General features: G+C 39.5%; 1 protein-coding gene across 2 annotated transcripts; it reads right to left on the bottom strand.

Moving 5' to 3' along the window:
- Positions 1 to 2,394: 2,394 nt before the first annotated feature.
- On the bottom strand, positions 2,395 to 12,897 carry SERPINB13 (serpin family B member 13). Of its 2 annotated transcripts, XM_008952649.5 has the most exons (7): positions 12,733 to 12,897; positions 11,789 to 11,875; positions 9,099 to 9,227; positions 8,603 to 8,720; positions 7,074 to 7,216; positions 6,384 to 6,539; positions 2,395 to 4,624 (listed from the first exon to the last, which is right to left on the bottom strand). In XM_008952649.5, the coding sequence occupies exons 1-7, from the start codon at positions 12,895 to 12,897 to the stop codon at positions 4,220 to 4,222; spliced, it is 1,203 nt and encodes a 400-aa protein (XP_008950897.2). In that variant the 3' UTR covers positions 2,395 to 4,219. The 2 variants fall into 2 exon arrangements, with proteins under 2 accessions (XP_008950897.2, XP_024782101.1); XM_024926333.4 differs by lacking the exons at positions 8,603 to 8,720; positions 9,099 to 9,227; positions 11,789 to 11,875; positions 12,733 to 12,897 and adding an exon at positions 7,333 to 7,396.
- Positions 12,898 to 13,266: the final 369 nt, after the last annotated feature.

Genomic DNA, 13,266 nt, shown 5'->3' with positions numbered 1-13,266 from the left:
CTGATTTTTAATAAAGATACAAAGACAATTCAATGCAGAAAGAATCATCTTTTTGAGAAATGGTCCTGTGAGTGTGAAGAGACCACCTCTGGATTGGGAGAAAATATTTGCAAGTCATATATCTAATTAAAGGTTAGAAGAAACTATCATCAGAGCCTACAGACAGACAGCCTACAGAATGGGAGAAAATTTTTGCAATCTATCGATCTGACAAAGGTCTAATATCCACAGCCTACACGGAACTTAAACAACTTTACAAGAAAAAAAAACCCATTAAAAAGTGGGCAAAGGACATGAACAGACACTTCTCAAAAGAAGACATACAGGTGGCCAACAAACATGAAAGAAAGCTCAACATCACTGATCATTAGAGAAACGCAAATCAAAACCACAATGAGATACCACCTCATGCCAGTCAGAATGGCTCTTATTTAGAAGTCAAAAACCAACAGATGCTGGTAAAGTTGTGGAGAAAAAGGAACACTTTTACACTGTTGGAGGGAGTGTAAATTAGTTTAACCATTGTGGAAGACAGTGTGGCGATTCCTCAAAGACCTAGAGGCAGAAATACCATTTGACGCAGCAATCCCATTACTGGGTATATACCCAAAGGAATATAAATCATTCCATTATAAAGATACATGAACATGTATGTTCATTGCTGCACTATTCACAATAGCAAAGACATGAAATCCACCTAAATATCCATCAATGATAAACTGGATAAAGAAAATGTGGTACATATACACCATAGAATACTATGCAGCCATTAAAAGGAACAAGATCATGTCCTTTGCAGGGATGTGGATGTATCTGGAAGCTGTTATCCTCAGCAAACTAATGCAGGAACAGAAAACCAAATACCACATGTTCTCACTTCTAACAGGAAGAAAGAATAGCTAATGGATGCTGGGCTCAGTGTCTAGGTTATAGGATGGTCTGTGCAGTAAACCACCATGGCACATGCTTTACCTATGTAACAAACCTGCACATCCTGCACATGTATCCCTGAACTTAAAATAAAAGTTGAAGAAAAAAAGGTTAATATCCAAAATATAACAAACTATAACAAGAAAACAAAAAACCTAATTTTAAAAATGGGCAAGGAACGTGTATAGACATTTCTCAAAAGAAGACATACAAAATGGCCAACAGAGACAGTAAAAAATGCTCAACATGACTAATCACTAGGGAAATATTCTCAGATTTGATACCAAAAGCCTGAACCTTAGAAGATATTAATGGGCTGGGTGCAGTGGCTCACGCCTGCTATCCCAGCACTTTGGGAGGCCGAGGTGGGCGGATCATGAGGTCAGGAGATTGAGACCATCCTGGCCAACATGGTGAAACCCCGTCTATGCTAAAAAAAAAATACAAAAATACAAAAATTATCTGGGCTTGGTGGCACGTGCCTGTAATCCCAGCTACTTGGGAGGCTGAGGCAGGAGAATCACTTGAACCAAGGACTCAGAGGTTACAGTGAGCCAAGGTCGCGCCACTGTACTCCAGCCTGGCAACAGAGATTGACTCATCACAAAAAAAAAAAGAAAAAAAAGAAATATTAATGATAAGCTGAACTCCAATCACCCTATGAAAGATCCCACAAAACTATTGAGATACTAATTCACATTCACTAGGATAGCAAAAATCTAAAAAGACTAGAATAAGTATAGCTAAGATGTAGAGAATTGGAACCCTCATGCATTGCTGTGGTATTGTAATATGGTACAGCTGATTTGGAAAACAATTTAGTATTTCCTCAAAATGATAAACACAAAGGTACTAGTAATACATGACCCAGCAATTCCACTCCTAGGTATATACCCAAAAGAAATGAAGATATATATCCACACAAAAACTTGTTCCACACAAAATGTTCATAGTAACATTCATAAGAGCCAAAAAGTCAAATACAAATGTTTGTTAACTAATTAATGAATAAACAAAGTCTAACGTACCCATACAATGGAATGTTACTTAGCCAAAAATGGAATGAAGTATTGATTCATGCTACAAATTGAATGTAACTTAAAATTGTTAGGCAAAGTGAAAGAATCATGTTTCAAAAGGCCACATGTTATATGATGCCATTTATATGAAATGTCCAGAATGGGCAAGTTCACAGAGACAGACAATAGAATATTAACTTCTGTGAGTTGGGGAAGAGAGGAATGGGGAGTGATTGTTAATGAGTATAGGATTTCTTTTGGGGTGTTATAAATGTTCTAAAATTAGACAGTGGAGGTGTCTACACAACTCTGTGAATACACTAAAACCAATGAATTGTACTTTAAATATGCAGATTTTATGGTATTAAATTATATCTTTTAAAAAGTATTATATATGTTCTAAAAAGACTAATAACAAAATTAAAAGAAACCATAGACTATGAGGAAATGTCCACATATCATATATTTGATAAATTAAGGACTTGTAAGCCAGAGATTATTAAGAACTCTTTTAACTCAATAAAATGAGAAGACAAGACAGACAACCCAAATTAAAAATGAGCAAATGATTTGTATACATTTCACCAAACAAAGTCAAACAAATGGCCAATAAGCTCATAAAAAAAGCTCAACCTAATTAGATATTATGGAAATGCAAATTAAAACCACCATGAGATGCCACTTTGTACCTACAAAAATGGCTATAATCATAAAGACACAATCCTGGATGTTGGTGAGGATTGGAAGACACTAGTTTTAAACATTCCCGGTGGGAATATAAAGTGTCACGTTGGAAAACAGTTTGACTGTTTCTTACAAAGCTAACTACTGATTTGACATATGGCCCAGCAATTTCTCGCCTAGGAATCTCCCCAACAGAAATGAAAACATATGTGAACACAAAGATCTTTATTTACATGTTCAGAGCAACATTATTCCTAACAGCCAAGAAGTGGGAACAATCCAAATGTCCCTCAACTGGTGAACCCAGAAATAAAATAGGTCTTTTCCATGCAATGGAATAGTATTCGGCAATAGAAAAAATAAGTATCAATACATACTACAACAGATGAACCTCAAGAACATCATGCTAAGCGCAAGACGCCAGACACAAAATACTACCTGTATTATGATTCCATTTATATAAGATGTAGAAAGAAAAACTTATAAAGACAGAAGACAACTCAGTGGTGCCTAGGATTGGGAATATTAATAGACATGAGGAAACTTCTTAGGGTCCTGGAAATATTCTAAAACTGGATTGTGGCAATGCATAACTCTAGAAATTTACTAAAAGTCAATGAATCATAAAATTACAGTGTGTACATTTTACGGCATGTAAATTGTAGTTTGACAAAGCTGTTAAAAATAAGCCAGTTATGTGATCTTGTTAAAAACTGGAGGAAAAAAATGAAACAAGCCAATAATTAAGAGCATTAGGTATAGATTCAGAGCTTTCCAAAAAGCATCTTCAGAAAATATCATTTGGTAATACTCCTACCTCACTCAAAAAAAAAAAAAAACCAGAAAAATGTAAATGGAGAAAAAAAGGGAAACTTTTCTAAAAGTCCAAATATTTACCTTACAAAGTCTAAAAAGGTGATAGAGGAGGAATACTGATCAACTACATCATTTATCTTCTCAAATACCACATTTATTACACAATATCAAAATGCTTATGCATCTAACAACGGATAATGTTAGAATGGAAGATGAAAATACGGGCATCCTCTCCATCTGGTATATTGTTTTATTTTGTCCTGGCATTTGAGTTTTAATTTATGTTTTGCTACTGTATTCCCAAATTCTCTTTCCTATGTGTGATTTGCCACAATATCTGTTGGGGAATAGTAACATGAGCTGAGTAAACTATTGTTTTATTTTACTTGCGTATTATAACATGTCAAAATACTAGAATTAGAGAGACGCCCCAAAATTACTAGTTCGTACTCTTTACTGGAGAGACTTTCTCTCCTTTCGTGTGCACAAAACTACAAGATACCAATTTACTTTCAAAGGAAACCAAAGGGAGATTATCAATGAGGTTTGGTTTGACTCACCTTACGCATGGCACAAAGAAAAGGACATTTCACTTTCGAGGATGGTTATAAACACACACATTATTGGAGTCATTAAATCATTGATTTGATGGCCAAGACTGGAAATGCAAGTGAGACAACATTTAAAAGAATGGACGATTTTCATAATCATATGAGTAACACTGGTAGTTGTTTTTTGCTAAAGGCAGCAATGCCATGGCAACGATCATCTTAAGGAGAAGAAAATCTGCCGAAGAAGAGGATGCTGTTGGATTCATTGTGCCTGATGAAGAACAGGAAGGGATGATTGCAGTGAACATTTTCATGACCTGGGGCGGATGTGACAGTAAAGCCTATGCCGGTGGCAGCTGCAGCCTCGGTGCCTTCCTCAGTTACTGCCACAAAGGAACTGTGCAGGAACGTCTGGGCGTACAACCCGGAGCCTGACGACATTCCCGAGTAGTCGGCTTTGTGCTCACTGAAGGCATCGCCCATCCCCATGGCAGCCAGGACCGCCTCTAGATCGTAACTGTCCTCCACCTCAAACCGGGGCAAGTGCAGATTCACCCTTCTTTCTTCCATATGCCCTGGACTAGTCCACTCTACCAATTTCTCAGGACTTATTTTATCTATTATCTATTTTCAAAAAAAGAAGAGTAGAATGGTATGATTATCAATAAAAATCTAAAACAGTGTAACACTGATTTGTGTCAGTCAGAAGTTATTAATTTTAGTAATATTAAAAGTAGAAATTTTATTTCACTAGATTGTTGTCTTTATACTGCAGGCGGTTGTCTTATATTTCTCTGTTTAAATTATCTGTGTTTATGTGGAAATCCAATAGCATTGAATACATTTTTAAAGATTAAAAATAAGTCATTTCTTATTTTATCAACCTAGTATATATTTCATTTTAACTATCTCTCCTAGTCTTTGAATGCATATATATTTACATAGTTGCAATCACAGTGAATGTCCATTTTATTTGATAAAAAGTAAACTTTTTCACAATATTGCATATCTCTCCTATCTTCAAACAGCTAGATAATATTCTTATGAAGTTGATAAATTTTTCCCAATATTTAGCTATTCATTCACTTTACAAACATTTAGTCTGTATCAGGCATTGTGATAGATTTAATAGTTACTAAGGATACAAAATAATAATTACGATGAATTTCAAACTGGGCATTCCAGTGTATTTAATACCGAAATAACTGATTTGACTCAGAAAGGCAACATTTTTCTTCTGCATTATTTCTTTAGAGTAATTCCCACAACTGGGGTTTTTGAATCAGAAATACTCTTAAAGCTCTCAGACATATTACTATTTTGCTGTCTCAAAATATTTTCCAACTTAAAATGCTACTAGCAATATTTCACAGAAGTAGCACAGCATCTGGTAGTATAAGACGATAGCAGTTATCATTTGAGTGCTTTCTATGTCCTAGACCCCTTCTAGGCTACGTTTCTCTAATCATTCCAACACTGCTGCACGTTAACCACCATGGAGCCCTCTTCAGAAATGGGAAAGTATTGAAGTTCAAGGAAGTTAAGAAGCTTCAAGGGTCAGAAAGCCACTAGAGAAACAGGGATTTGAAACAAAACTCTCCTCATTTTCAAAATACAGGACACTAGCCACAATTTATTTATTTATTTATTTATTTATTTATTTAATTTTGAGACAGAGTCTCGCTCTGTCGCCCAGGCTGGAGTGCAGTGGCGCTATCTCGGCTCACTGCAAGCTCCACCTCCCAGGTTCACGCCATTCTCCTGTCTCAGCCTCCCGAGTAGCTGGGACTACAGGCGCCCACAACCACGCCAGGCTAATTTTTTGTATTTTTAGTAGAGACGGGGTTTCACCGTGTTAGCCAGGATGGTCTCGATCTCCTGACCTCGTGATCCGCCCGCCTCAGCCTCCCAAAGTGCTGGGATTACAGGCGTGAGCCACCACGCCCGGCCTTCACATAATTTCTTTAACCACAGAATGGATGAGACTAAATCAATGGTGTAAGGGTGTAAGAAAGAAATTCAAAAGCTCCAAAAGCCTACTGAACAGTGTGCAGAACTGGTTGTATATATGCATATGTGATTTCTTTTTTCCAGGAAAGGGGTCCGTAGATACCAACCATTTCTCAGAATGGTGGGTGATCGTTAGGACTCCCATATAATTTTAAATGTTCATTTTAGTTCATCCCAAACATTCTAGGATTAGTTGTTCTCAATAAACCTGACCCATACTATTTAATGCTCCCCAGTAGACATCCATCTGTAGCTGCTGGAGAGTGAGAAACACTTTCTATTTGACACTGCTGGCCACCAGCTCCTACTCAGAAGCCCTGAGACAAAAAGCCTTAGGAAATGAAAGAAAGAATAAGGAGGTGTAAGCGTTTACCTTCTCCAGGCCATCGATGTCGTTGGGCAGAAGCACAAACATGCTTAGGTCGTTGTTTTTATATGGAATCCCTAGAATTTTGGCCTGCAAGTCCTCCAGGAAAGTGAAGCTAAAGGAATGACTCTGTGTCATCATCTGTACAGATTTACTTGTGTTCTGCAACAAATTAACAGAGCACACAATATCAAAGGACATAAGACCAAAGGCATTAAGGCAACCAAGTTAGTTCATCAAAATAATTAGCTCAATCTAAAATAAAACCCAATATCAGAGTCTCAGAATGAGCATCTACTATCTACCAGTATGCATTTGCTCAAATATGACTTTAGATTTTTTTTGGGGGGGGGTGGGGGATGGAGTCTCACTCTGTCACCAGGCTGGAGTGCAGTGGCATGATCTTGGCTCACTGCAACCTCTGCCTCCCGGGTTCAAGCAATTGTCCTGCCTCAGCCTCCCAAGTAGCTGGGACTACTGGCGTGCACCACCACACCCAGCTAATTTTTATATTTTTAGTAGATACGAGGTTTCACCATGTTGGCAAGGATAGTCTCGATCCCTTGATCTCACTATCCACCCACCTTGGCCTCCCAAAGTGCTGGGATTACAGGTGTCAGCCACCACGCCCAGCCATGACTTTAGACTTTACATTCCATGTTTAAGCACATCACGAAAATAAACTAAGGGCCATACCTTATTCATCCAAAATTTCTCTTCCTTAGTATTTTCTTTCTTAAACTCCCTGTCCCATTGCCCTTTAAAATAAACCGTGTTCACCAGCACCAGCTTGGTAGAGCTACTAATAGAGCCATCTGGGAACAAGTCCTTGATTTTTTCTGCAAATGAAGAAACAGAAAAAGGTTGACCCATCTTCCAAATGACAAGTAATATGTATGACAAATATGATGCAGATGGACTTGACTGATCATTAAAAACCCAGCCAGGTCAGCACCTGAGGGCCTTGCTGACAAAGGGTTTGCTGGCAGAATCGACGGGGAGGTTCTCATTTTGCCCATCGCCTATTTATCCCACTGGATAAATTGAGGTTCATGGTTAAGAGTCCGGACTCTGGGGTCAGATGCCTCTGTTAGCATCCAGTTTGCCTCTTATCAGCTGAGGAATCTTGGGCAAGTTATTTAAACTCTCTGTGCCTCAGTTTCCACATCTGTAAAATAGGAATAAAATCTGCCTCATAGGGTTGTTGAAAGGAGCAAATGATTTAACACATGTAAAGCTATTAGAATACCATCTCACACATAATAAGCACTCTGTGTTAGCTATTATGCTTACCATTCAATATAGTTACCACCTGAGATTAAGGGATTACTTATTATATTGGAGAAGGAGTTGATATTTTTGTCTCTGAGTTCAACCCATCCCACAATAAATTCTAAAAAATACTGTTCAACTTTTTGAAAGATCCTATTTTTTCTGCGTCTTTTATTTCCTTTCTTCAGACCAAGCATGAGGGGGAAAAAAAACACATTCTGAATAACAAAGTTCTCTCTGATAATTGGTATAAAAACGGAATCTGAAACTCTAACACTAAAGTATCAGCTATTGCTCCCCAAGGTGAATTTCCACATTAACATTTCTCTGTGAATTTCTCATACCAGGAGATGAGAAAGGAATAATGGGATAAGAAACTTGTCAAATCCTCTGCTGTGGGGAGGGCTGTAGGTTGTCATTATCCCTGCACTATGCTTAAGTGAAGATGAAGACTAGGTGGCCCCAGCTGTGGATGGGAATGACAAGTCTTGATGGGAGAGCTGCATGTTTCTCATTTAACACAGACAGAGAAAAACTCAGGAAGAAAGGCTCTGATATAAAGGAAAGAATGTAAACCCAAGACAGGCATCATCCTATTTTCAGGACCCCCAAGCTATTGTGATCCATGGCTATGTGTAAACAATTCTCCAGCAAGCGTTTCCGTGTATTTGGCTTCATGCAGTCCCCTCACTGGCTCCCCTTGGCTGCTCCACATTTGCTGAAATTGCTCCACCATCTGCAGTGCCCTCCCTACCTCCTAGGCCCGGGCTTGCCCTTCCAACCCTGCAAAACCTATCTCAAGTCCCTTCCCAAAGCTTGTGCACTGCATGGCACCCCACGCAGTGACAAGTCCAGGGCTTCATTCACAGCAGGTTTTCAAGAAGTGTTTTTTGTTTGTTTGTTTGTTTCTTTGTTTTTGTTTTTTTGCAATGAATGACCCACCCATACTCTACCATTTGTTTCACTTTCAACCCAGGAATTAATCTTCTTTCGACTTTCATCGGCTGCATTTACAAAATCAACAGGTTCCAGAGATGCATGATAATATTTTTCAACATAATCTAAGTATTTCTTTAGGAGAAACAAGGAAGGAATAAAAAGAGGTTAAAAACTCAATTTATCAATTGCCAACATCTCTAAATAAATATATGTATACATTAGGATGACTAATACAGTAAGAGAAATTTTAAGGCCCTGGGCATCTCACATTGAGTTCCTGCATGCACATTTTTATGCAGCTATTCTGGGGATGAGGCAAAAATCAGGTTCAGATTGCCAGGACTAAAAAGAAACTCCCTGCAGTTCTGAGTATCTGTAGATCAAGATGGAAAAGCACCGCAGGGATGTGGCCAGAGCCAGGCAGCACGACTTCAGGACCCATAGTCCTACCAGGGCCATTTGGCCATTCCAGAATACCACTCACAGATATGGTAGGCATGGCAAACTTACTTGAAGGAAGAGGTATGTTTTTTCTCCAAACAGCCTGTTGGTTATGTTCAGTTCATAATCATTAGTGAGTTTGCTTATTTCAGTCAAAAACTTTTGGAATTGTTGATGTACTGCTTCTGTGTTCTCAATCTTGAAAATTAAAACAAAATCTCAACAGGTTATCTTGGCAAAAGCAAGCCCAGATTCTCCCCTAAGAGGATGCAGCTGCTGGGTCTCTCCCTCCGTTTGTCAGCCTCAAGGGTGATTCCTGTGTTTGATGTGGCCCCTGGATATCAGGTAGCCTTTACCCAAGTCATATGATAATGTCAGTTATGACCAATCTCAGCTCCAGAGAGAAGCCTTCTCTGCCAGCCCAACACCACAGATCTTGCATTTATAACTCAAGTTGTGGGTTTTTTGGTCTCAAATAAAAGTGCTCACTAAATGTTCAATAAGCTTGTTTCTAGCTCCCCACAAGATTCTAAGCATCTAAGGAAAGTAAGTGATTTCTCCGGACGATTCTTATCTATTGAAGTTTGGACATTTTTCCAGATAGTGAATAAGAAGAGTGACTCCTAATGGTATGAGCCACTACACATTGGGCTGAAGTGAGATTTATTCTTGTCTCCAGGGGAAAAAAAAATTTCTGAATATTTCATGTAGGACCCATCAGCTTTCTGATTGAAGTTTTCATATTCTATGTTACCTTAACGACATATCTAGAATGTCATTATTTCAACATATAAATACAATAAATATTAATTACATATTAATATATAAGATACATATTTCAGCAAAAATAATATATTAAAATTAATATTTTGTATTCCTTTCTCATACTAAGTTCTTAAAATATAATATGCATTTTATACCTATAGCACATCTGGATTCAAACTAGATGTATTGCAAGTGTTCAATAGCCACTTGAGTAGCTACTATACTGGATAGCTTGGGACTGGATAAACTCTCACCCAGGCAAATTAGGAGGCTTGCATTAAAAAGGCCATTTTTGCATTGTTTGTAGAAGGAAGGAAGGAAGGAAAGAAAAAAGGAAGGAAGGAGGGAAGGAAGGAAGGAAGGAAGGAAGGCCGGCCCCATCAACAGAATAAATGAGGAAATAGCTATAAAAATGAATCAAATAGAGCTATAAGTATCCCCTTAAAATAGATGAATCTTATAAACATGATGCTAAGCCAAAAATAATCAAGTTCCAAAGAAGAATGACAAAAATATATGGTATGTAATGAAATAATAAATACGTGGGAATAATGAACACCTAATCCACAATAGTGGGACTTCCTCTCTGAGGAGAGGATGGGGGTGTGCTCAAGGAAGGTGTTATACATCAGCCTAAGGGGTATCAGCTGATTTGGTAATAGTTTATTTTGTACACTTAAAGGAGGGGTTAAAGTGTGTTTATTGCATTTTTCCTTATACCTTTTGTACATATGTCTTGAGATTTTATCAGCATTTTTTAAAAGCAAGATTCAAAATACTCTGAATTTACATAATAATCAAATGGGTACATGCCAAGCCAGTCTCTAGGCAAACTATTAAATGAGGAGATTGGAGTAGATGACCTCTAAGATGTATTCCAGTGCTAATATCCTTTCAGTCAGTAGTTCTATTCTCTTCATACCCCTGTGGCTCCCAGGAAAATTCTGGGGAATGGGCAAAACTGCTAGACAGCATGTATGTGTAAGCTTTGCCTTACACAAAGCTGAAATTCAGTTCCCACCCCAGTCATCTAGCGCTTCACATAGGAGTAGGGCAGCTATCCAAAAGAATGAGCTGTTTTCTAATTTGCACAAAGGTTCTACATGGGCTATCATGGCTGAGAAAGAATGTGCTCTGAAGACAACTGCACTTCTCAGTTGAGGGAACATTGCAGTGGCCATATGACCCAACTTGGTTGCGCAAACCCTGAAAGGAAGCCTGACCCTCCACAGGTGCAACTGAGCCACCCACACGACCTAGCCTTTTGGGGTTGTGAAATGAGCAGCTCCTATTGCTGGGTGATCTGAGCCATGGTTTTATGAGGGTCTGGAATTGCACTATGACTACTGTCAGAGCAGCTGTGCCCTTCCTGAGAGTGCTAACATCTGATCCTAGCCCCGACCTAATGGGCTTATTCCTTTCCCATATTTGAGTAGACTCTCCTTTGGATGGCGAATACAGGAACACTGGAGCTGGAAAAGACCTCAGGAAGTCATTGGGCCTGTAATAATTTTTTAAATACAACATCAGCACGGGGTTAAAAATATGAGTGGAGTTTAGCAATAATATCACCTACTCTACTACCACCACCACCACTGGCTCAGTTGCCAGATGCCCCTACCGGGCACTTTACAGAGGCTGAAAGAAGATAAATAACTTGCCCAAAGTAGCATCGCTCTTAAGTGACTGAGCCAGGACTTGGACCTAAGTCTGTTTAACTCCAAAACCCATCCACTCTGCTATGGGAACTTTTCTGTCTATTAGCCTTTACCAGTTCTATCATAGAGGTATTGTCCGTTACACCTAAGGTCTCTTCTCAATATTAAGGGGTTATTATTATTGTATAATCCTTACAACAATATTTGTCTACAGTGATTATTACTGCTTAATAGTAAAGCAACAATATTGCTTTCATGCCTTTCTCAGTCCTTTTCCCCAGAGACCCCACACCTAAAATGCAACTCTGCTGAAGTTTGTAAAACACATCTCCCCACCTCTTTTCCTTCAGCCTTTATTCTTACCACCTCTTTTTCTTCAGCCTTTATTCTTGAGCTCTTCGTGTCTTTTTCAGAGTGAAACACCTGGAAGAGATAGAAAATATTACTGTGGTGCTCAGAGAAGAGAAAACCTCACACAGAATCAGTCAGGGGAGAGTGGACGCTTCTGAAAGAAACCTCGGTGGTATATGAGGTGACATTCTCTCCTTGCAAAGTCAGAAAAAGGTCTGCGTTTACCTCTGATTTTTCGTGTGTGTGTGTGTGTGTGTGTGTGTGTGTGCGTGTGTGATGGAGTTTTGCTCTTTTGGCCAGGTTGGAGTGAAGTGGCATGATCTTGGCTCACTGAAACCTCTGTTCCTGGATTCAAGCGATTCTTCTGCCTCAGCCTTCCGAGTAGCTGGGATTATAAGCACCTGCCACCACACCCAGCTAAGCTCATGCCTGTAATCCCAGCACTTTGGGAGGCCAAGGCGTGTGGATCACCTGAGGTCAGGAGTTCAAGACTAGCCTGGCCAACATGGTGAATCCCCTTCTTTACTAAAAATACCTCTAATTTTTTTCTAAGGAACTCGTATTGGCTTATGTGTTCCTGTGTTCATCTTGGATGTGTCATTTTTACCCTTGTGGGGATTATGTCACTTTTTCCATAAGTACTTCTCATGCTCTGTCTTAATTATGAGTGCAATGGCTTTGGACAAGGTTACGCAACCAGTCTCTACTCAAAAAAATTTCAAGCATCTGGGAGCAGGTGGGGAGATGGTATTTGGAAAGGGAAGAGGGCTTTCCTGATAGACCTGAAATTGCTCCTTGTCTTGAAAGTCTCTGTTTCCTGGTCCACAGGTCAAGAAGAGCGTATTTTTAAGATAATGCAAGAGGGCTGACAAACCCCCCCAAATGAATTTGTGCATAGGAAACAAGGAAGCCCCCTGACTGCGCCCAACCTCCTCCAACTGGGAAGCGGTGGCTCCTCGGGTCCCCAGGAGGAGCATGCCAATTGCAGTCAAGATGCCCACAGGGGAAAAGAAGATGTTGCCATCATTTGTTTTCTTCAGCTCTTTGAAAAGATCAAACCCAAGTCGAGTGCTGACGGCGCCAAGTGAATCCATGATGATTTTAGCGAGACCTAGAATAGCAAGAACAACAATCAAAACTGAACATTTGAATTACTCTGTGTCAGGGGAATCCTTCCTGCTTCTATTCCTCTTCTTGCATCGATCCGGAATACAGGGATTTCCACCCTTTTGGTGAAAGGTCGCTGCTGCCTGCTTCTCACGTCCTCTCTTGGCCTTCTCTTGCCAGGAGACATCCATCAATCTACTGGAGTCTTCCGTCATCCGGTGGTGCTCAGTTCTTATTTCCCCGGGGAGCAGGGTTAATGTTTTAATGGCTTTATTCTCTTGCTCTCTGTCTGAACCTGCCTGTCTCTGCCTCTCCACAGCCTCCTCTTCATGGAAGCTTCCCGAGGTAGACCCAGC

The sequence above is a fragment of the Pan paniscus genome, chromosome 17 (genome assembly GCF_029289425.2).
Source record: "Pan paniscus chromosome 17, NHGRI_mPanPan1-v2.0_pri, whole genome shotgun sequence".
Lineage (NCBI taxonomy): Eukaryota > Metazoa > Chordata > Mammalia > Primates > Hominidae > Pan > Pan paniscus.
The sequence above is the reverse complement of the archived record's forward strand: the minus strand, read 5'-3'. Positions and strand labels throughout refer to the sequence as shown.

Coding starts and splice junctions, on each gene's coding strand:
- SERPINB13 (XM_008952649.5), bottom strand. CDS start 12,897: ATGGATTCACTTGGCGCCGTCAGCACTCGACTTGGGTTTGATCTTTTC. Junction 9,228..11,788: donor TAAAGGCTGAAGGAAAAGAG/GTGGGGAGATGT, acceptor TTAATTTTCAAG/ATTGAGAACACAGAAGCAGT. Junction 7,217..8,602: donor GGTTGAAAGTGAAACAAATG/GTAGAGTATGGG, acceptor CTTCATTTGCAG/AAAAAATCAAGGACTTGTTC.